The sequence below is a fragment of the Trichosurus vulpecula genome, chromosome 9 (genome assembly GCF_011100635.1).
Source record: "Trichosurus vulpecula isolate mTriVul1 chromosome 9, mTriVul1.pri, whole genome shotgun sequence".
NCBI lineage: Eukaryota > Metazoa > Chordata > Mammalia > Diprotodontia > Phalangeridae > Trichosurus > Trichosurus vulpecula.
The window spans coordinates 82,673,863-82,697,240 of NC_050581.1; the positions used below are offsets into that span (position 1 = coordinate 82,673,863).

General features: G+C 39.7%; 1 protein-coding gene across 1 annotated transcript in view; it reads right to left on the reverse strand.

Moving 5' to 3' along the window:
- The window catches only part of LOC118831416 (ATP-binding cassette sub-family A member 3-like), a 183,452-nt gene extending 169,726 nt beyond the window's left edge, over window positions 1–13,726 (reverse strand). The window contains exons 1-3 of the mRNA XM_036738755.1: window positions 13,610–13,726; window positions 11,236–11,316; window positions 3,535–3,796 (exon numbers count right to left, since the gene is read on the reverse strand). Of these exons, the coding sequence (XP_036594650.1) occupies window positions 3,535–3,796; window positions 11,236–11,289 (316 nt within the window). The 5' untranslated portion in view covers window positions 11,290–11,316; window positions 13,610–13,726. The remainder of the gene's footprint in view (window positions 1–3,534; window positions 3,797–11,235; window positions 11,317–13,609) is intronic.
- Between the last annotated feature and the right edge of the window lie 9,652 nt (window positions 13,727–23,378).

Genomic DNA, 23,378 nt, shown 5'->3' on the forward strand with positions numbered 1-23,378 from the left:
TCTTTTTTATCCCCTTCTCCCTACTTTCCTGTGGGGTAAGGTACCCAACTGAGTGTGTATGTTATTCCTTCCTCAAGTCAAATCCGATGAGAGCAAGATTCACTCATTCCCCTTCACCTGCTCCCTTTTCTCTTCCAACAGAACTGCTTTTTTCTTGCCACTTTTATGTGAGATAATTTACCCCATTCTCTATCTCCCTTTCTCCCTCTCAATATAGCCCTCTCACCCCTTAATTTTATTTTTTTAGATATCATCCCTTCCTATTCAACTCACCCTGTGCCCTCTGTCTATATATTATGTATATTATGTGTATTCCCTTCAACTACCCTAATACTGAGAAAGGTCTCATGAATTACACATAAATTCTCTTTCTTGTTTACCTTTTCATGCTTCTCTTGATTCTTCTATTTGAAAGTCAAATTTTCTATTCAGCTCTGGTCTTTTCACTGAGAAAGCTTGAAAGTCCTCTGTTTTATTGAAAATCCATATTTTGCCTTGGAGCATTATACTCAGTTTTGCTGGGTAGATGATTCTTGGTTTTAATTCTAGCTCCTTTGACTTCCAGAATATCATATTCCAAGCCCTTCGATCCCTTAATGTAGAAGCTGCTAGATTTTGTGTCATCCTGATTGTGTTTCCACAATACTCAAATTGTTTCTTTCTGGCTGCTTGTAGTATTTTCTCCTTGACCTGGGAACTCTGGAATTTGGCTACAATATTCCTAGGAGTTTTCTTTTTGGGATATTTTTCAAGAGGTGATCAATGGATTCTTTCCATTTCTATTTTACCCTCTGGTTTGAGAACATTAGGGAAGTTTTCCTTGATAATTTCTTGAAAGATGATGTCTAGGCTCTTTTTTTTGATCATGGCTTTCAGGTAGTCCAATAATTTTTAAATTATCTCTCCTGGATCTATTCTCTAGGTCAGTGTTTTTTTCCAATGAGATATTTCACATTGTCTTCCATTATTTCATTCCTTTGGTTCTGTTTTATAATATCTTGATTTCTCATGAAGTCACTAGCTTCCACTTGCTCCAATCTAATTTTTAAGGTGGTATTTTCTTCAGTAGTCTTTTGATCCTCCTTTTCCATTTGGCTAATGCTGCCTTTCAAGGCATTCTTCTCCTCATTGGCTTTTTGGAGCTCTTTTGACATTTGGGTTAGTCTATTTTTTTTAGGTCTCTTTTAGCAAGTTGTTGACTCATTTTTCATGGTTTTCTTGCATCACTCTCATTTCTCTTCCCAATTTTTCCTCTATTTCTCTTACTTGCTTTTTCAAATCCTTTTTGAGCTCTTCAATGGCCTGGGACCAATTCATATTTTTCTTGGAGCCTTCTGATGTTGGCTCTTTGACTTTGTTGACTTCTGGCTGTATGTCTTGATATTATCACCAAAAAAAGATTCCATAGTCTAAGTCCATTTTTGCTGCCTGTTCATGTTCCCAGCCAACTACTTAACCCTTGAGCTTTTTGTCAGAGTATGACTGCTTGTAGAGTAGAGAATACATTGTCCCAAGCTTTAGGGGCCAAGTACTGCTGTTTTCAGAGCTACTTCTACTACACCATCACTGCAAGCTCTGCCACAGCAGCGTTCTTCCTCCCCCAAGAGCCACCAACCAGGACCACGACCCAGATCCAAGCAGGGCAAAGCTGCCTCTGCACCAGCAAAGCCCTCCTTTCACTCCTGCTCTGATCTGCCATTTGATTCCTCCCACCGTGTAAGCCAGGGACTCCAGAAGCAGCTGACGCTGGAGCTCTGGAGGCAGCCTCAGGAGCTTCCTGCTGCTGTTGCCGCCACCACTGCACCACCTCTGCCACTCCTAGGGCTGGGGCCAAACCATTTTCACCCGATCCAGCAGTTTTCCCACTAACCTGCTCCGTGGTCTTTGGTGTTTGTAGGTTGAGAAGTCTGGTAACTGCCACATCTCAATGATTCATGGCCCTCAGGCCTGCTCCGCCCGACTCCCAGTCTGGGTGGTCCTGGCGCAACCCATGCTGGGCTGTGCTCTGCTCCCAGCATGTTGCAATAAACCCTTCCCATTGGCCATCCAGGCTGTCCTGGGCTGGAGACCTGCTTTCCTCTGCTATTTTGTGGGTTCTGTAGCTCTAGAATTTGTTCAGAGCCATTTTTTACAGGTGTTTGGAGGGATTTGGGGGAGAGCTTAGGCAAATCTTGGCTCTGCCCCAGCTAGACTTTTTTAAAGCCTCCTAGGACAAGTTACCCTAACTTCTTCCCTAGAGTGATGAATTGTTTGATTTTTCTTGGCATTCAGATATCCCACTATCAGAGACCTCTCTTCCCTACTGATATGATATCAATCAATCAACTTTTGGCTCATAGAATTAACTTTTCCCAAAACCATGTTTTCAATTAATATTGTATAACAATTTTATCTATAGGAGAAAAAGGACAGAACTGTAATACACATGCAAATGAGGAAAAGGGTTACTTAGCACACAGGACAATTTTGTACTAGCAAAGCTTTTATACATCATTAATACCAGTGAATGAATTACTCAAGAAGGCAATTACAACTTAGATTCAATGGAAAGAGCTCTATCTTTGGAGTTTGAGGTACTGGGTTAAAATTCCAACTTCTAATATTTAGTACCTGTGCGACGTTAAACTAGTCCCTGAACCTCAAAGTGTAAAAATGAAAGGTTTATGCCAGGTAGCCTCTGAGGTCCTATGCTCTTTATATATGATCTTACAAGATAAGGCTTTAATGTCAATAACCTAAACAGCAATGCAAAAAGCTATCTTCAATAAATACATATGCATATTAAAATTTGCTATAAGAAAGCCAAAATGGAGTCACCTGTTTGTAATGTTTTCCCAACCTGAATAAGTTGCAATAGATAACCTACAGGTATTTGGTCTCATAAAGGGAGGAAGAAAGAGAACAAGGACAAGCAAAAGTCTAAATATGTTAACTTTTTTAACATGGTGAAATAAGATGAATGTATCCTTAGAACAAATCTTTTAATGTAAGAAACAAACAAGGAAAAAGTATTGGGAAATTAAGGTGGTGTAAAATCAAAAGGTATCAATAAAACTAAAAAATAAAACCAAATAAAAGCAAGAGAAAGCCCATTTCCATCTCCTCACTTAGCCTTGCCCCCAGGAGGCCCAAGAAGAATTAAAGGCAACCAGGTTACCTCCTCAGGGTACAGGAACTCTGTCAGCTTCCTTCTCTGCTTCCTGACTCAGTAAGTGGGCCCCATTTACATATCTTACCAAGGATCCTCACCAACTAAATTTCAACTCCTATCTATATAAAGATACCCTTCCATACTAGCCTCATTAAACATACCATATATTCTGATATAAGCAAGCTAAGAAATCCTTTGATTTGAATTTCAAACCCATTCACTATTCATACTATTCAGTTCACAAAGACACATTTATAACAAGCTGGGAATCTATTCTTAGAGTCTTTGATTATGAGGTTCATATGTAAGCCAAAATACTTAAGAATATGATATTTTAATAAAAATGTTACATGAAGCCACTACCTTCCCCTCCAGCTTCTAACCTCTGAAATCGATCTTTAAGGTCTTTTTCACCTCCTCAGTGATGTCCTTCACAACATCACTATTGGAAGGAATATAAACCAGCTCCCACCGAGAATCCTGAGGATGATTTTGTAAAAACACGGGTAGTTCATCAATGGACTGACCATTATACCGGGTAGAACCAATTTTTTCTGACTTAATAATCAGGCGAAGCCAAATCAAAATCCCCATAAACAGCAATGGTATGACCGTTTCCATGACTGTTACTATGACATTCCGTTTCTAAAAAAGAAATAAAAGTTCTGTGTTAATCCAAGAAATAAGACATATACAAGATATACAATAAGCATTTTCCCTTGAGAAGTTCTCTTTTCCCTTAAACCTCCTTAATGCAAGTATTTCCCAAGAAATGTCCCCTAATCTTCCTCCTCTTTACATTTTCTGTTTTGGCAATCTCATTCACAACTATGGATTCAACTATCACCTCTATATAAATGACTCCCAAATCTTTATCTCCTCATTTGACTTATAGTTATGATTTTCCAACTGCCTGGATGACCTCACTACCTAATTAATATGATAACAATGTGAAGTCAAAATACCATTTTCTGGCCATCTTCTATAGCACACCAACATCATTTTTTAATTTATTTCTACTAATGGCAATACCACTTTTTTTTTCAGGAATCCAAGTTTAAAGCTCACAGTTGGTCTTCTGGGACACAAGATGGCAGAGTAAGAAGTAAGTCATCCTGGGGCAGCTAGGTGGCACAGTGAGTAGAGCACTGGCCCTGGAGTTAGAAGGATCTCAGTTCAAATCCGGCCTCAGACACTTACTAGCTGTGTGACCTTGGGAAAGTCACTTAACCCCAATTGCCTTGCCATCTCCCCTCAAAAAAAAAACAAAAAACAAAAAAAAAAGAAGTCAGTCATCCTCACACACCTTTATTGACCTCTGAAAGCCCAGAAAATATCACCCCAGGAAAAACCCTGCACCAGCTGATCCAGCAAAAAGGCACAGTGCAAGGGGGGGGGGGGGGCAGAGTCAAGATGGCAACTGGAAAGCAGGGACTTGCATGAGCTCCCCCCGAGGTCCCTCCAAAAACCTATAAAAAAGGCTCTGAACAACTTCTAGAACTGCAGAACCCACAGAATAGCAGAGGGAAGCAGGGCTCCAGCCCAGGACAGCTTGAATGGTCACTGCGCACGGAGCTGGGAGTGGAGTGGAGCAGAGCGCAGTGTGGGCAGTGGCAGAACCAATCAGACAAGGAGCCAGGTGATACAGGCTCTAGCACCCTGAATCAGTGAGCTGTGGCAGTCACCAGACTTCTCAACCCACAAACACCCAAGACAACAGAGAAGGTTAGTGGGAAAAACTGCAGGGGACAGAGTGAAAGAAGTTCGCAGTTTGGCCACCACCCTGGGGACAGTGGGGGTGGTGCAGCTACAGAACAACAGCTGCAGTTGCTTCCAGCCCCAGGCCCACCTGGTGGGAGGAATTAAGTAGCAGATCAGAGCAGGAGTGCAGAGCCTGCTTAAGATCTGAGCCAGGTCCAGGTTGGTGGTTCTTGGGGGAGGCAGAGTGCTGGTGTGGCAGAGCTTGCTGTATAGAAATAGCTCTGAAAACAACAGCACATTCCCTCAGGCTTGGAACAAAGTACTCTTTACTCTACAAGCAGTCATACCCTGACCAAAAACTCAAGGGTCAGGTAGTTGGTTGGGAACATGACCAGGCAGTGAAAATGGACTCAGATGCAGACTCAGACTCCGGAATCTTTCTTTGGGGACAAAGAAGACCAAAACATACAGCCAGAAGAAGTCAACAAAGTCAAAGAGCCTACATCAAAAGCCTCCAAGAAAAACATGAACTGGTCTCAGGCCATGGAAGACCTCAAAAAGGATTTGGAAAAGCAAGTTAGAGAAGTAGAGAAAAAATTGGGAAGAGAAATGAGAAGGATGCAAGAAAACCATGAAAAACAAATCAATGACTTGCTAAAGGAGACCCCAAAAATACTGAAGAAAACAACACCTTAAAAAATAGACTAACTCAAATGGCAAAAGAGGTCCAAAAAGCCACTGAGGAGAAGAATGCCTTGAAAGGCAGAATTAGCCAAATGGAAAAGGAGGTCCAAAAGACCACTGAAGAAAATACCACCTTAAAAATGAGACTGGAGCAAGTGGAAGCTAGTGACTTCATGAGAAATCAAGATATTATAAAACAGAACCAAAGGAATGAAAAAATGGAAGACAATGTGAAATATCTCATTGGAAAAACCACTGACCTGGAAAATAGATCCAGGAGAGATAATTTAAAAATTATTGGACTACCTGAAAGCCATGATCAAAAAAAGAGCCTAGATATCATCTTTCAAGAAATTATCAAGAAGAGCTGCCCTGATATTCTAGAGCCAGAGGGTAAAATAGAAATTGAAAGAATCCACCGATTGTCTCCTGACAAAGATCCCCAAAAGAAAACTCCTAGGAATATTGTCACCAAATCCCAGAGCTCCCAGATCAAGGAGAAGATACTGCAAGCGGCCAGAAAAAACAATTTGAGTATTGTGGAAACACAATCAGAATAACACAAGATCTAGCAGCTTCTACATTAAGAGATCAAAGGGCTTGGAATATGATATTCCAGAGGTCAATGGAGCTAGGATTTAAACCAAGAATTACCTACCCAGCAAAACTGAGTATAATGCTCCAAGGCAAAATATGGACTTTCAATAAAACAGAGGACTTTCAAGCTTTCTCAGTGAAAAGACCAGAGCTGAATAGAAAATTTGACTTTCAAACACAAGAATCAAGGGAAGCATGAGAAGGTAAACAAGAAAGAGAAGTCACAAGGGAATTACTAAAGTTGAACTGTTTTGTTTACATTCCTACATGGAAAGAAGATGTGTATGATTCATGAGACCTCAATATTAGGGTAGCTGAAGGGAATATACATGTACATATGTGTATATATATATGTGTGTGTGTATATATATATATATATATATATATATATATATATATATGGACAGAGGGCACAGGGTGAGTTGAAGATGAAGGGATGATATCTAAAAGAAATAAAATCAAATTAAGGGATGGGAGAGGAATATATTGAGAGAGGGAGAAAGGGAGAGATAGAATGGGGTAAATTATCTCGCATAAAAGTAGCAAGAAAAAGCAGTTCTGTAGGAAGGGAAGAGGGGGCAGGTGAGGGGGAATGAGCGAATCTTGCTCTTATCAGATTTGACCTGAGGAGGGAACACTATACACACACAATTGGGTATCTTACCCCACAGGAAAGAAGGAGGAAGAAGATAAAAAGGGGGGACAATAGAAGGGAGGGCTGATGGGGGAGGAGGTAATCAAAAACAAACACTTTTGAAAAGGGACAGGGTCAAGGGAGAAAATTCAATAAAGGGGGACAAGATAAGATGGAGGGAAATATAGTTAGTTTTTCACAACATGAGTATTGTGGAAGGGTTTTATATAATGATACGCATGTGGCTTATGTTGAATTGCTTGCCTTCTTAGGGAGGGTGGGTGGGGAGGGAAGAGGGGAGAGAATTTGGAACTCAAAGTTTTAAAAACAGATGTTCAAAAAAAAAAGTTTTTGCATGCAACTAGGAAATAGGATACACGGGCAATGGGGCATAGAAATTTATCTTGCCCTACAAGAAAGGAAGGGAAAAGGGGATGGGAGGGGAGTGGGGTGACAGAAGGGAGGGCTGCCTGGGTAACGGGGCAACCAGAATATATGCCATCTTGGAGTGGGCCGGAGGGTAGAAATGGGGTGAAAATTTGTAATTCAAACTCTTGTGAAAATCAATGCTGAAAACTAAATATATTAAATAAATTAAATTAAAACAAAAGGCACAGTGCATCAGTCTTGTAGTCCAGGAAGCTTGAGGGATTAACAGGAAAGGCCACTCTCACTCTGGGGGAGGGGGAGCAGTACAGGACAAGAAGTATCCCAGCAAGTCAGGAGCATGCCCCACCTCAGCAAACCATGGGGAGATCCTGAGCCCCAGGGTAGTGGAGCAGGCAAGCACCAACACAAGGACACTAACCCTACCCACCAAGTGCCTCAAGCACAGGCAGGGGAACCAGTAGACACCAGCTCAGAAAACCACCACATGCAGCAGCATTCTCCAGCAGCCAAATCAACCTGTGCTTCAGCATAACTCCAGGAGGCACAGCTCTAGGCTAGCAGACATTTTCCAACAGCCAAACATTTGAGTGCAAAGTCCATCCTCCGGGGCCAGACTCCCCACCCCCACTCCAAAAGCTCTAGTGTTGCTGACCCCAGCTCAGTACCAGGTAAGCTGCCAGACCCCTATAGCCTCCAGCTGCCAGCACCTAAGGCCCCAGCACACAAAGCCAGTGACCAGGTCCCAGGCTCCCAGCACAAGAAGCCTGGGTCAGTGCCCCTGTGCTCCAGCAGGAGAGCTCAACTTTAAAAGTCAAAAAATAGGCAAACACCATGAGCAAAATGCAGAAACGGACAATGATTATAGATTCTCATTTTGGGGACAGGGAAGATCAAGGCACAAATTCAGAAGAGGACAACATTGTCAACATACCCACATGTGAAACCTCAAAATGGAATTTACACTGGTCTCCAGCCCAAAAAGCCTTCTTGGAAGAGCTCAAGAAGGATTTCAAGAGTCAAATAAGAGAGGCAGAAGAAAAACTGGGAAAAGAAATGAGAGGTATACAAGAGAGAGTCAAGAGCTTGGAAAAGGAAGGACAAAAATTGACTGCAGAAAACAAGTCCTTAAAAATACAATTGGTCAAATGGGGGGGGGGGGGGCGGAAAGCACACTGAAGTAAACAAGTCCTTAAAAAATACAATTGCCCAAATGGGAAAAAAATTCATTGAGGAAAACAACTCCTTAAAAAGTGGAATTGGCCAAAAGGAAAAGGAGAAGCAAAATCTAATAGAACAAATTCATTAAAAGTTAGAATTGGGCAAGTAGAAGCTAATGACTGTATGAGGCATCAAGAATCAGTCAAAGAGAAACAAAAGAATAAAAAAGTAGAGGAAAAAATAAAATATCTCATAGGTAAAACAACTGACCTAGAAAATAGATCCAAGAGAGACAATTTAAAAATTATTATTCTACCTGAAAATCATGAAGGAAAAAAGAGCCTGGACAGCATCTTTCAGGAAATCATCAAGAAAATCTGCCCTAAGGTCCTAGAACCAGAAGGTAAAATAGTCATCAAAAGAATCCACCAATCACCTCCTGAAAGAGATCCCAAATTGAAAATGCTGAGGAATATTGTAGCCAAATTCCAAAATGACCAGTTCAAAGAGAAAATACTGCAAGCTGCCAGAAAGAACCAATTTAAATGTCACAGAGCCACAGTAAGGATTACACAGGACCCTGCAGCTTCTACATTAAAAGATCAGAGGCCGTGGAATATGATATTCCATAAGGCAAAGGAGCCTGGATGACAACCAATCTACCCAGTGAAATTGAGCATAATCTTTCAGGGGAGGAGATGGACATTCAATGAAATAGAGGACTTCCAAACCTTCCTGATGAAAATACCAGAGCTCAGCAGAAAATCCGATCTTTAAATACAAGACTCAAGAGAGGCATAAAAAGGTAAACAGGAAAGAAAAAACAACAACATGTTATTAATAAGGGCAAACTGTTCACATCACTATAAGGCAAGATAATACTTGTTTCTTTTGAGAACTGTATTGTTATTATGGCATTTAAAAAGGGTATACATAGACAGAGGGTATGGGTATAAGTTGACTTTAATGGGATGATAAAAAAATCTAACTAAGTGGTGAAAAGGTACTGTACTGGGAGAAGAGGAAAGGGGAGGCAGACAAGGGCGAATTACATCACATGAAAAGGCACAAAAACCTACAACAGTAGAGGGAGAGAAGGGAGGGAGAGGAGCATTGTTTGAACCTTACTCTCATCAGATTTGGCTCAGAGAGGGAATAACACAATCAGTTAGGTATAGAAATCTAACTTACCCTATAAGAAGTAGGAGGGGAAAGGGAAAGAAAAGGGAGGGAGGAGATGGATAGAGGGAAAAGAAGAAGTAGTAAGGGGAAAGGGGAAGAAAAGGGAGAGGGCTGATAGAAGGGAAAGGAGAATGAGGGAGGCAGTGATCGAAAGCAAAACTCTAGTGGAGAGGGAAATGGAGAAAGGAGAGACAAAAGCATAAATGGGGGGAAAATAAGATGGAGAAAAAGACATCAAGAGTAATCATAACTGTGAATGTGAATGGGATGAACTCTCCAATAAAACAGAAATGGACAGCAGAGCGGATTAAGAACCATAATTCTACAATATATTGTTTACAAGAAACACATCTGAAGCAGAGGGATACACACAGAATAAGGTAAAAGGCTGGAGCAGAATATATTATTCTTCACCTAAAGTAAAAAAAACAGGGGTAGCAATCCTGATCTCAGACAAAGCGAAAGCAAAAAAAGCAAAAAAAAAAGAGATAAAGAAGGAAACTACATCCTGCTAAAAGGTACCACAGACAATGAAGTAATATCATTACTTAACATATATGCACCTAGTGGTATAGCATCCAGATTCTTAGAGGAGAAGTTAAGTACGTTACAAGAAGAAATAGATAACAAAACTATACTAGTGGGGGACCTCAACCTCCCCCTCTCAGAACTAAATAAATCTAACCAGAAAATAAACAAGAAATAAGTTAAGGAGATGAATAGAGTTTTATAAAAGTGAGATATGGTTGATCTCTAGAGAAAACTGAATGGGGATAGAAAGGAATATACCTTTTTCTCAGCAATATATGGCACCAACACAAAAACTGACCACATTAATATGCATAAAAACTCACAATCCAATGCAGAAAGGCAGAAATATTAAATGCATCCTTTTCAGATCATGATGCAATAAAAATTACATGTAATAAGGGGCCATGGAAAGATATACTAAAAATTAAAACTCAGTTGCCTTTGCTTTCTCCCTTACATTCATGTGAACTAATGCAAAGAGCATATTACATTGGAATCTGAAAGACTCAGGTTTCACTTCCAGCTCCATCCCTTTTCCTATGTGACCTTGGGAAAGTCACTTAACTTCTCTTAGATTTAGTTTCATCTATAAAATGAGGATCATACATTTACCCCTCATAGAGTTATGGGGACTAAGATATGCATGAATTGTAAGCACTATACAAAGTTATTATTATAATACCAAGCTACCAAGTTCTGTAGGATCTTTCTCCCATATATTCCTTCTTTGTTCCCTCTGTCTGGAATACTTTCCTCTATCTCTTTCTACCTTATTCGAACTCATTCATCATTCAAGGTCCAGTGTGAGTATCATCCAGGTTTCTCAGATCTTCCTTTTCTAAGTAACAAATGATCTCTCCCTGCCCTAAACTTACATGGCATTTTGTACTTCTTCTATAATACTATCTCATACTGTAGTTATCTTTGTGTGTGCTTTATCTGTCTTACTAGATCATAAACTCTTTGAAGGCAGAAAACGTCTGTGTCTAAATCATTTTTGCAACTCCTGAAACATCTAGCACAGTGTTTTCATCACAGAATGATCATGGTAAATACTGAATAGATAAGTCAATGTATAAGAACTCTTCTCCCTGCCTTGACCCATAATGCCCAGAAGTCCCTTTCCTGTAAAAAGCAGCTAGAATGACCTGTTGTAACTCTTCCCCTTTGGGTCATTCCCCAGGATTCCATAAATACTTACACTTACCTTTAAGATATAATTCTTCCATAGAAGAAGTCTAAGTTGCTTGAACACCACCATTCGTCTGTTCAGAGACAAAGCTCACCACTAGTTAGGGGCCAGAGAAAATATTAATAACAAAATGTTTAATAGACAATTTGGACAAGAAAGTAGAGGGAAAGGAATAAAACAAAATGAGTTTTACTGTAAAACTGTTTCTCCAAGATTGCTTACTGCTCTTGTGCTCTTTCCCACTTAAAGCAAATGAAAGGCTGAAACTAATTTTGAAACATGAAAATAGGTATTTATTTTTTCTTTCATACCCAATGAAAGACATTCTATATGTATCTTTCCTAGAATGGAACCTGGAAGCAGGGACATTCTCTCTCCTGTAGAAGTACTATCAGGAAGGGTATGATTTAGTATATGTTTCCTAAAATTGTGTAATTTAGAAGTTTACCAGCAGCTCCATTCCACTTTGGCCCCTAACCAAGCCCAGACCTAAGAATGAGTGGCAGAGGGAAATGGAGTTACAATATCAGGAAAAATCCACACTTGGCAGAAACTTTTTGCTCTCTTCTTTTTAAAGACATGTTTTAGAGATGTCAAATGATCAAAGTAATTCCCCTTCCACATAAAGAAACCCAAATTCTCCTAGGTAAGAACATAATTCTCAGCATGCTTAAAGTAAACTTTCTATGACTATCCTTAAAAAGACTGGCTATTTTAGTTTCTAGTTTCAAAACCCAATGAAGATTTTTTAGGAAGTAAATTAACCTATTTAGATTAATAAGTAAAAGTGACAAATAAAATAAAGCCTAGAACAATTATCTTAATAAAATAAATAATATTAAAGCTGGGAGAAACAGGCAAAACACATAGCGAAATTACAAAAGGCATATCATATACCTGGATCATCACTTCACATAAGAGTTGCTACAATTTTTCTATTGAATTTATTCTTAATATTATTATTTTATCAAACAATCTAATTTAATGTTAAAAATATACAGGCAAGCTCCACTGTTCTGGTAAAATATGTTCCTGGAAGCTATGTCATAAAGAGGAATATGACAAATAGGCTGCATCTAGGGGTTTTGCTTTTGACCAAGGGAAAGGTATCAAATAAAATTTACAATTGACTACGTGATAGATATCATAATGACAAAACTATTATTTTAGATGGTAAAATTATGGTCAGAATACTAAAGACTGGACACAAATATACTGTACACTTAATTATATACAAAGGTATGGAAGTATGGCACATATCTATAGTTACCTATATTTTATATATTTTTATATATACATATATGTATATATATATAGATTAAGATATATTGATCTTATATATCTTGATCATATAAAGATATAGACAGAGAGATCTATAACTATAGATATGTCTATACATATAGGTCTATATCTGTATCTAGATAGACATAAAGCTTCTCCCTAGTACAATGATCTGCACATTTCAATATTTTAAGGGCCCCTGATATCATCAGTGGGAATACTGCCCCTACCTACACAAATATAAACACTTATTCTAGAGCGGTTAAATTTCCCTTTCAATTCTAATCCTACGATCCAGTGACTTTGTGGATCGTCTCCTTGAACACTTGAGGCTAAAAAGCTTCATCATGTGACATTAAACTAGGCCTGCACTTGAAGGTTTGCCGGCAGGCACACACACAGCCTTTGAAAAGACAGGGGTCACCTCCAGCCCTTCAAAAGGAAGCTAAGGTCTTTAGTGGAAAGTACACACGGTAGCCATTAGTCACCGTCTACAGAATGGCTATATTGTAATAAACTAATAGTAATAATAAATAACAGCTGGCACTTACATAGCACTTTAAGGTTTGCAGAGCATTTTACAAATACCTCATTTTAGCCTCACAACCACCCCAGGAACTAGGTGCTATTATCATCTCCATTTTGAATATGTGGAAACTGAGGCAGGCAGAGGTTAAGTGACTTTCCCAGGGTCACACCACTTGTATGTGTTCTAAGTCTTCCAGGAAGCACATTTTCCATCTCTCCAGCCCCAGTGTTGCTTAGGTGCCTCCCACACAGCCCGGCTTCCCAACACCGCCCCCTGCCGGCCCCAACCCCCTCCTCCAACGTTCCCCCAGACCCCTTGATGATCGGCAGCCCCACAAGCCCCAGTCGGGGCGCCTTCTAGTGGCCCTGGATGCCAGCCTCCCAGGCTGGTACTGGAGAGATGCGGGCCGGGCGGGCGCTGGCGGCCACCGCAGCTCACCTGTCACCGCGGGCCCTTCCCTCATCTCCCCCAACCCCCCTCGGCTGGCGCCTCTGGGCATGGGCTAGCTGGGGTGGAGGCCGTGGCTCCAGCTTCCCACAGCCGCTGCATCGCCTTAGCGGAGAAGAAAGTCCGAGATACCTCAAGAACTTGGCCTCTACGCCAGTCGCCCGTCACGCCCAGTACCCGCCACCGCAGGCCCGAACCCAGCACGCGGTTCTTCTACCTGCCCGCCAGTCCAGGGCCTCCCCGCAGGGCGCATGCGCTCTTCCCGAGGCGCGATAACGGACTCTGGGCGTGGGGAAGGGGCGGGGAACTGTGCTGCAAGTGCGGGGGAGGGGAGGGTTTCCTAAAGGCTCGTGGCTGTGTAACTAAAAGCTCATTCTGAGATGTGACGGGACGTGACGTGACGTGACGTAATATAACACTATAATAATATATAACAAAAAACATCAATAACATGAGTGATAACCTTTATACACTATGTGTTTTACAAATATCTCATTTGATCCTCACAACAACTCTTGTGAGGTTGGGGAAACTAAGGCAAATGGAGGTAAAGTGACTTGCCTAGGGACACACAGCTAGTGAGCATCTGAGATCCAGTGTGAACTTTCAGCTCTTCTGACTCCTTTATAATCTAGCTGCCTCTATTACGCTTAATAAATCTTGTTTATACATACATATTTGTTTTTATGTTGTCTTTCCCATCAGATTATGAGCTCCTTGAAGGCAGGGGTAGTTATTTGTCTGTTTTTATATTCCCAACCATCAGCACAGTGCCTGGCACATGTCGTTGCCGTTGTTTGGTTGGTTGGTGGTGGTGTTTGTTTTTTTGTTGTTGCATCATTTTCGGTTGTGACTAACTCTTCATGACCCTCTTGGGATTTTCTTGGCAGTGATACTCCAATGCTTTGCTGTTTCCTTCTACAGCTCATTTTACAGATTAGGAACAGAGGCAACTAAGTGGCTCGTCCAGGGTCACACAGCTACTAAGTGTCTGAGGCTGGATTTGAACTCATGAAGAAGAGTCTTCCTGAGTCCAGGCCTGGCACTCTATCCACTGGGCCACCTTGCTGCCCCACCTGATGCACAGTAAGCACCTAGTAAATGTTTGTTCATTTGATTTTCTGAGGCCACATACCCAGGTTACTTTCTCACTCTAGGCCTTCAGTTCTGTACCATAAAAGAACAAGATTAGATAGGGGTCCTGGATGGTTTAGGCCATCTGATTAAGGCTATGGACGCTTTCTCAGAATAATGTTTTTAAATGCATAAAACACATAGGATTACAAAGGAAATAAATTACATTGAGTTACAACTATCAAAATATTTTTAAATTAACAGGTTCACAGTCCCCTAGTTAACCCCAACTCAATTAGGAGATCCCGATCCCTAAGGTACCTTTTTGGGGCAGCTAGGTGGCACAGTACATAGAGTGGCAGGTCCAGAGTCAGAAAGACTCATGTGCCTGAGTTCAAATTTGGCCTCAGACACTTACTAGCTGTGTGACCCTGTGTAATATCAATTAAGTTGGGTGTCTTTGATTGAGTCTTATTAGGTGCTAAGCCCCAGGCCCAAACCCCTATCTATTAGGTGCTAAGCCTATGTGGGCATGAAGCACCAGAGGCAATAGTAAGAGTTTAAGTTCTTGTCGCTCAGATGATGGCTAAAGAGTGCATGAAAAGAGAGAACAGAGCTATTTGCTTAGGGCTCTCACTCTTGAAGGTGTACGGATGTGGAGACTCTGGGCAGCTGTAGTTAAGAGCCCCCCAGCTTGTAAACCCAGACGTTTGGACTTTGTTAAACCCTGGTAACTATGCCATGAGATTTGAATCAGACAAGGTCTGTCTGTTGATGTTTGTGATTTGTTTGTATTTGCTCTGAAGTTCAGGGTACTGGCTTTTTTTCCCTGAACTAAGTGAATGATATTTGTATGCTGGATTAAAGTAAGATTGTTAACCCCTTAAAGTTGCTTTCCTTAGTGAAGCAGATTAAAAGAACCTATGTTGGCAGCTTTCTGTGTGCTGGTTGTTGGTGGGTCTTACATGCCTTCAGCAGCCACTAGCAGATTGTTGCAACACCCTGAGCAAGTCACTTAACCCTGTTTGCTTCAGTTTCCTCTTCTATAAAATGAACTGGAGAAGAAAATGGCAAACCAACATCAAGATGCTTTCTAACACTTAAATCCGTTGAAATCTATCAAACCACCAGAGACATCTTGGGCACAAAACAAAAATGCTTTTTGCTCTATAGCTAGATCTATAACTGACCATTGATCCCTTGATACTCATTCCTTCTTGGTCATGGCTTTCAGATAGTCCAATGAGTCTTAAATTATCTTTTCTCTATTTTCCAGGTCAGTTGACACATACACACACATGTGTGTGTATTTACATATGTAAATATATGAGATATTTTACTTTACTTTGTTTCCCTATTTCTTGTTGTCCCATGGAGTCATTAACTTCTATTTATCCAGGTGAGGGGGTATAACAGATAGATGGACAGACCTGGAGTCAGGAAGACCTGAGTTCAAATCCAGTCTCAGATATTTCCTAGCTGTGTGACCCATGGCAAGTCACTTAACCTCTGCATACCTCAGCTTCCTCAACTATCAAATAGGAACCATAATAGCCCCTACCTCTCAAAGTTGTTGTGAAAATCAAATGGGATAATACTCATAAAACTCTTAGCACAGTGCCTGGCACCCTAGAAATCCTTGTTTCCTTCATTCTACTCTATGGTTCAAGGAATCTGTTGCACAATCACTTCCATGGTGGCTTGAAGAAACTTCACAGAAAGAAAAACAGTCGAGTTCTGCAGAAGTTTGAGGATAACCTTAAGCAGAGAACATTAGGTGTTTGTCTTATGGGCCTCACTGTACCATACTGCAGAAAGCCTGGGCTGGGATATAACCCCTTCTGGATTGTAAATGGAGTGTGAGGGTGGTATAAGTGTCCACAGTAACTTAGATGTATTCTGCTTAAATCAAATTTGCATCTTAATCAGGCTGTTAATATTTTTTTTCAAGAAACTCACATCTTCAGATTAATATTTCTCTCCAGGCAGTAATCAAATAGTTCTTAATCAGCGGTCATATTTATTTATTCTTTTATAAGAGAGAACTCAAAGCTTTTTCAGGTTTTACTGGCTATATATGAATATCCATGCACCCATTAACAGTTTTTCCATCTCTTCTCCCTTTTGTGGCTAAACTCCTGAAAAAGATTACTTATAATCAAAGCTTACCATTTTTTCCCCACTCACTCTCTTTTTACTCTATATAGTCTGGCTTCCAACCTTATCATTCAACTAAAACTACTCTTTCCAAAGTTATTAGTGATCTCCCAACTGCTAAATATAATGGCCTTTTCTCACTCCTCATCTTTCTTGACCTTTCTGTAGCCTTTAACACTGTAGACCACCCTCCTTTACTTAATACCCTCTTTTCTCTAGGTTTTCCTGAAACTGTTCTTAGTTCTCCTGGTCCTACCTGTCTAACCACTCCTTAGTCTCTCTTTGTATCCCCATCACTTACCACAGTGCCTTGCACATGGTAGATGTTTAAATAAATACTTATTGACTGACTGGTGAAAAAAATAAGAATGTTTCCCTCTGGGATTAGCTTTGTCTGTATACCTTTCTGAGCTCACACACCTACAAGGGAGAATATTAGAGTTTTCAAGTTGGAAAACTGGGAAAGCCCTAATCACAAAACTATTTTGCTATTTTTAGAGCAATAACTCTTATACAGTTAATGACAAGAGGTAACCTACCCTTCAGAGAATAAAATTGGGAGCCATAGGGAATGCTCATGATGACCTAGGGTGAGGTCTCTGGCAGAGAGATCAAGGTCCCTGTGCCAGGAAATTGAACTTAAACATGGCAAGGGCAATTTGTATCTTTATAATAAAGATCCTGTTACCTGGAACTGAGAATCTATTGCTGGGGATTAGAGACCCAGCCAGGTGGGGGTGGGAGGGGGTCACAAGATTTGGACCTAGAAGGGACCTTAGACGTCTTCCGTCTAATGCTCTCATTTTACAGATAAGTAAATTTAACTCATTTGGTAAACACTTTTTGAGTAAATAGAAGATAAATGGCAAGAACTTCATGAGGGAAGAAGAGAACATGTTTTATTTAAGATCACAAAGACCTCTATATTTGGTAAAAGAAATGCTGGGTAAATTTAAAATTTAAAAGGCAGAAAATTTTCCAATTACAAAAAAATTAAATTAGAAATAAACAACAGTAACATAAATAACACGAGGAGCTAGGTGGAGCAATGGATAGAGCATGGAGCTTGGAATCAGGGAGATTCATCTTCATGACTTCAAATTTGGCCTCAGATACTTACTAGCTGTATGACCCTGGGCAAATCACTTAACTGCCTCAGTTTCCTCATCTGTAAAATGAACTGGAGAAGGAAATGGCAAACCACTTCAGTATTTTTGCCAAGAAAATTCCAAATGTGGTCACAAAGAATCAGACAAGATTGAACAAATGAAGGGAAGAGAACATGAGTAAAAACTAAAAATTTAAATAATTGGTTAACTAAGAAATCAGGAAAAAACTGATATTTGCTTAAATAATATTAATACCATATAGCAAAATCTATGAGGTACAGACAAAGTAGTTTTAAGAGGCAAATTTGTAATTACATATGTGATATTTTAAAAGTTTGAGAGTTTCTGGGTAACTAATTATTTTATTAATAATGCTAGCATATTACCAATAAAATGGATCATTAACATTCTCAAATGCCAAAGAAAACATGGCAGTGGGATGACAGTTTACATCCCTTTGGAAGAGTGGGTGCTCCTAAGGGTGGCAATCTACTCTGATTGGTTAACAACCAATGAGAGAGAATGAATATTACAAGGAGAGGTGGACCATTCTAACAAGGGGCTGGGGAATGTAACTTTGATTGTGTCATATACTTCTAAATTTCCCAGCCCTGGGAAATCTAATCAAAGAATTTATCCCCACCCATGCCTATGTAGAACACAATGGTCTCCTACCTGGGAGGGGTCTGAACAAGATTGAGGAGAAAGCTAATTCAATATCATTATCAGCAATGTCCTTCAGAGACTGAACAACCTATAGGCTTCTGAAAAATCCTGGTCCTAATTCAATAATTGAGAGAGAAATAATCATTTCTTTCACCTGCCTAGATAAAAGGAGAAATAATAAGTTAATTAAGCCTATACCTGAAGATACTAGAAAAGGAACAAAGCTGTAGCATAAAGAAAAATTGAGAAGGCAACAATAAAGCTAATAGCAGAGATGGAGGAGAAAATGAAAGGACAATTGAATTACTAAGTAAAACTGAGATCTGGTTTTTCTGAAAGATCAATAAAATTGACAACTCATAAGCAAACTTTATTTAAAAAGGTGATTAAAAATATAAGTCAACAAAATTATAATTGAAAAAGGAAAGATCAAAACAAACAAAAAAAATTAATACTGCAACTAGGGAGTTGATATCTGGTTATAGTCTCATTTGAATAATGAATTTATTTAGACACCGTAATACCATTTGTGAATTAAACTAAAACCATTTCCTTAGGGACTTTGCCAATGAAGACTTAAGAGAGGAGTAATAGTGTTGTGGTTTGGCATGCTAGGAACCCCAAGATGTAAGGGTGTGGGAGGGCATGGGGGTCTACCTGGAAAGAATTCAACAACTCAAGCCTTCTTTCAGCCAAAGTAGTGAGGTTTATTGTTAACACCAGTATGGCAGGCAAGATTCCTAGTAAATCTGCTACTGTAATGCCAATAGGAGTGGGCAGAGTTCCTAGTGAATCTGCAGTTTGATGAGGATGAGACTGACATTGTTATACAGAAAAAGGGGAAAAGGGTCAGTGAAAAGATCTAAATGGGATTCAGAAGTGGTAAGTAGCCTGTGACAGGCCAGGGTCAAACAATGAAAGGTTCTAAATGGGATTAAGGAGTATCAAGTAAGCTAATTAAGTAATAAAGGTGGGCTGGGGTGAACTGGATGCCTTGGGCAGAGGCACCAGTGATCTGGTCTATTGAAACGTATGGGAAAATTCAGGATCCAGATCTCATCACCCCATCAGTAGTACACTCATAAGACAGAATCTTCCAAATTTCTGGGGACTTTTTAGAAACCACTTGGCCAAAGATACAGAGAAACTAAATGGTGAAAAAGCAGAGATGTCAACCCAGTAACAACTCATTTTTATGTAGTACTTTAAAGCTTGGAAAATGTTTTCCTCATAAACACTCCTTGAGGCATGTCATGCAGGTACCATCCCCATTTTAGAGATGAAGAAATTGAGGTTCAGCCTTCCCAATGATCCTATTATCAATAGGTGCCTGAAGTAGGATTTGAAGCCATGGTTTTCCAACTCCAAGCTGTGTTCTATTCGCTATACCTCTCAATCTGCTTTATAAAACTTATTTCATAATCCTTTTTTCCAAAATTAGCATTCTGCCTGTCATATCTTCTCACAAGGCATTCCTGGAAAGTGCTCTCTCCACACTTCTGCCCCTTAGAATACTTAGCTTACTTCAAGGCTCTTAGCTCAAGTACCTGCCCCTTCCTCCAATATACTTTCCCCTACCTCTCCCTTCTTGCAGAGTTAGCACTCTCTTTTCTCTTTTGCCTTATATTTGCTCATACCTCCCTGCATGACCTTTTCACTTCACAACTGTAAGCTTCTAGAGGGAAAGAACTTTTCTTTTTATCTTATACACGTAATACCTAGCATTCTGCTGTAATAGCAATTTAGATTTGAAGATCTTTCCCACCCATTAATAGGCCATGTGACCTACATCACAGGAAGCCTAAGTCACATGTGGTGGGAGGAGCTTCCTGAGAGGAAAAGGAGGTTATGTCACAGGAAATGCTGAGAAAGAAAGCTGTTATGGCTGTTAACGGCCTTTGTGACTGTTAGAGCTGAGGTAATGAAAGTCGACCTCTGATAGGTGAACAGACTGTGACACCTGTACTGTGAGTTTGTCTTTGGGAAGACCCAGGAGGGGGTCTGAGAGGTTTTGGGATGGCGAGTTTCCATGTTGTGTCATTATGTATGGAATGCTTTACTGCTGTGATGGATTGGGTAGATGGCTTATGGGATCTGGTTCTCTGGTGTCTGAATAAATGGTTTACTTCTTCTACCTTCTCTGTGGAGGGTCTCGTATACTTTGCGATACAGAATCACACAGGCATTTTGACAGTTATCATCTACCTTGTTATTATTGCCTTACTGTACACCTGCCTTGCATTGTAGGTGATTAATATCTTAACACTTAATGCTAATTTCCTTATTAAGATGTTTTCACTGTAAAAATAATAGTATTTAAGATCTAAGCTTCCAAGCTTATTATGTAAGGACAAAAATTTTTACCATGGTAAATATGTCTAGAACCCATGTAACTCTAGGCAATTTCAGTCTTTTATAGGTTTTTGTGCAGAAAGCCCTTTGCAAAAAAGCACCATGTAAGCATGTTACTATCACCATTGTTATCCCTGGGGCACACAATTAAGTATAGATTTGTACTTTATACCATTTATAGTGGGTTAAGAGAAGCTCTACTAGAATGAGTTAATATTAAAATTTTTTTTTATTTTACCAGAACACAAATACAGAATAAAGAAACAAAAATATATCATAAACTTAAATATTGAAACTTAAATACAAAGACAGAAAAACAGCATGTCATGTGCATAGCAGAACATAGGAGAGGATTCAAAATATGTAACAAATTTTCATTTCAAGAAAGCCTGTATGATAAATAATACACCTTATGTTGAGAAATGTTCATCTTTTCTTTCTTGTGTTTTCTTTTGTTCTCTGCTGCGCCCTTTTTAACTTTGTTCTTTTTCCCCCTCCCCCTACCCCCCCAGATGGCTACAATATGGTTTAGATCTGTTTCACGATATATACATACACATACATATACTTATACATATATATATGCGTAGATAGACATATACTCTCCCAAACATACTCTGCTCCTGATCTTTGATTTTATGTTTGTACATATCTTTCTTCCTATCCCTCCTGCCTCCTCTACTTTACTGCTACCTGCTACATCACCCTCCTGTTACTTGTCTAGCCCCCACCTCCACCAATCCCCCCTGCTCTCCTATTACTTGCCTTTCCCCCTCCAAAGATCCCTTCCCTATCCTCCCATTCCCATTAATCTAGACACCCTTTACCTATTCCCCCATTCTCCCCTCTAAAAATCCCTCCCTTGTCCTAATCTCTCTCATCTTCTCTCCCCTCACTATACCCCTACCATTTTATTTTTTCTAAATTTAGAAGACTTTTATACTCTTCTAAATATATATAGTTCCCTCTTAAACTCATTCCTGATGAAAGTAGGTTACCAGAACTATCAGCCCTCCTCCCCCATTTAAATCCTCCCTATCCTTTCTTCCTCTTGCGCCTCTTTTGTATAAAAGTTATTCTTTTTAGCTGTTTCTAAATGGTTTTACTTCTTAAATTCATATCATAGTCAGGTTTATCCCCCTCTTTCTTATGAGCTCGACAATTATTAATAAGAATCTTAGACATACATTTTACATTTTGTGAATTTTACATTTTATGAATCCCTTATGGTCAGTTTTTGGCATGTACCTTATGTTTCTCTTGGTTCTTGTATGTCAAATCTTCTACTAAGGTGAGGATTTTTATTTAACAAAGTCTTGAAAGTCTGAGGGTCTGTCAAATGTCCATTTTTTTTTCATTCAAGATAATAACTTAAATTTGAAGGGTATGATATTTTCGGCTAGAGCCCTGGGTCTCTTGCTCTTCAATATATTGTGTTCCAAGACCTGTGGTCCTTTAATGTCTCTGCTGCTAGGTCTTGTATAATTCTAATTGTAGCACCATCATATTTAAATTGTTTTACTCTTGATGCTTTTAATATTTTATCCTTGAGCTGGGGATTTCAGGATTTGACTATGATATTCCTATGAGTTTTCCTCATAGGATCTCTTTTAAGTGGTGTTCGATGGATTTTTTCAATTTCTACTTCCCTGCCTTGTTCTAATGCTTCAGGACAATTTTCTTTAATTATTTCTTGTATTATTGTATTAAGATTCTTTTTTTGATCACAACTTTCAGTTGCTCCGATTATATATTCTCTTCTTGATCTATTCTCCAAATCTGTTGTTTTTCTTATGTTTCAATTTCTTCTTTTTTTCTATCATTCATGTTTTAATTATTTCTTGATCTCTTATAATTTCACTGGCTTCACTTTGCCCAATTCTAATTTTCAAGGCGTCGTTTTCCACTTTGAGATTCTGGATCTCCTTTTCTAATTGGTTGACTTTTCTTTCATAACCTTTTTTTTTTTTTTTAAGTTTTTCCTCCATTGCTGTCATTTGACTTTTAAAGTTTTAAGATCTTCTATAAATTCTTTTTGGACAAGTGACCATTTGACATTGCTCTTGGGGGTTTCTTTACTTCAATATCCTCCTCTGAAGGTGAACCCCAGTCATCTCCATTCCCATAATAGGTTTCTATGGTTGGATTCTTTCTCCTGTGCCTGTACATTTTTTTTTTTGTGGTAATAACTTGATTTTTGTAATCACCTCTAGCCCTGGGATATGGGAAATGGTGCCTCTTGTCCCAGATCTTTAGTTTTCCCCTCTAGCCTAGAACCAAAGCCAAATCTCCAACCTCCTGTAAGTGCCCACAGCCAGGGGCTTTCTGCCTCACTGCTTCTGCACTCACTGGGTGTGTGCTGGTTCCTTCTCACCCACTTTGCTCCTAGCAGCACAGCTGGGTCTGGCATTCCTTGTCAGCAGAGGTTCCCGAAATCTTCCTGGGCTCAAACGCATGACTCCCCTCACTATTCCGGGGTACAAAGTTCCAGTGGCTGGGGCAGAGGCAGCCTCTCAAACTAACCACAGGGCTTGCCACTAGTT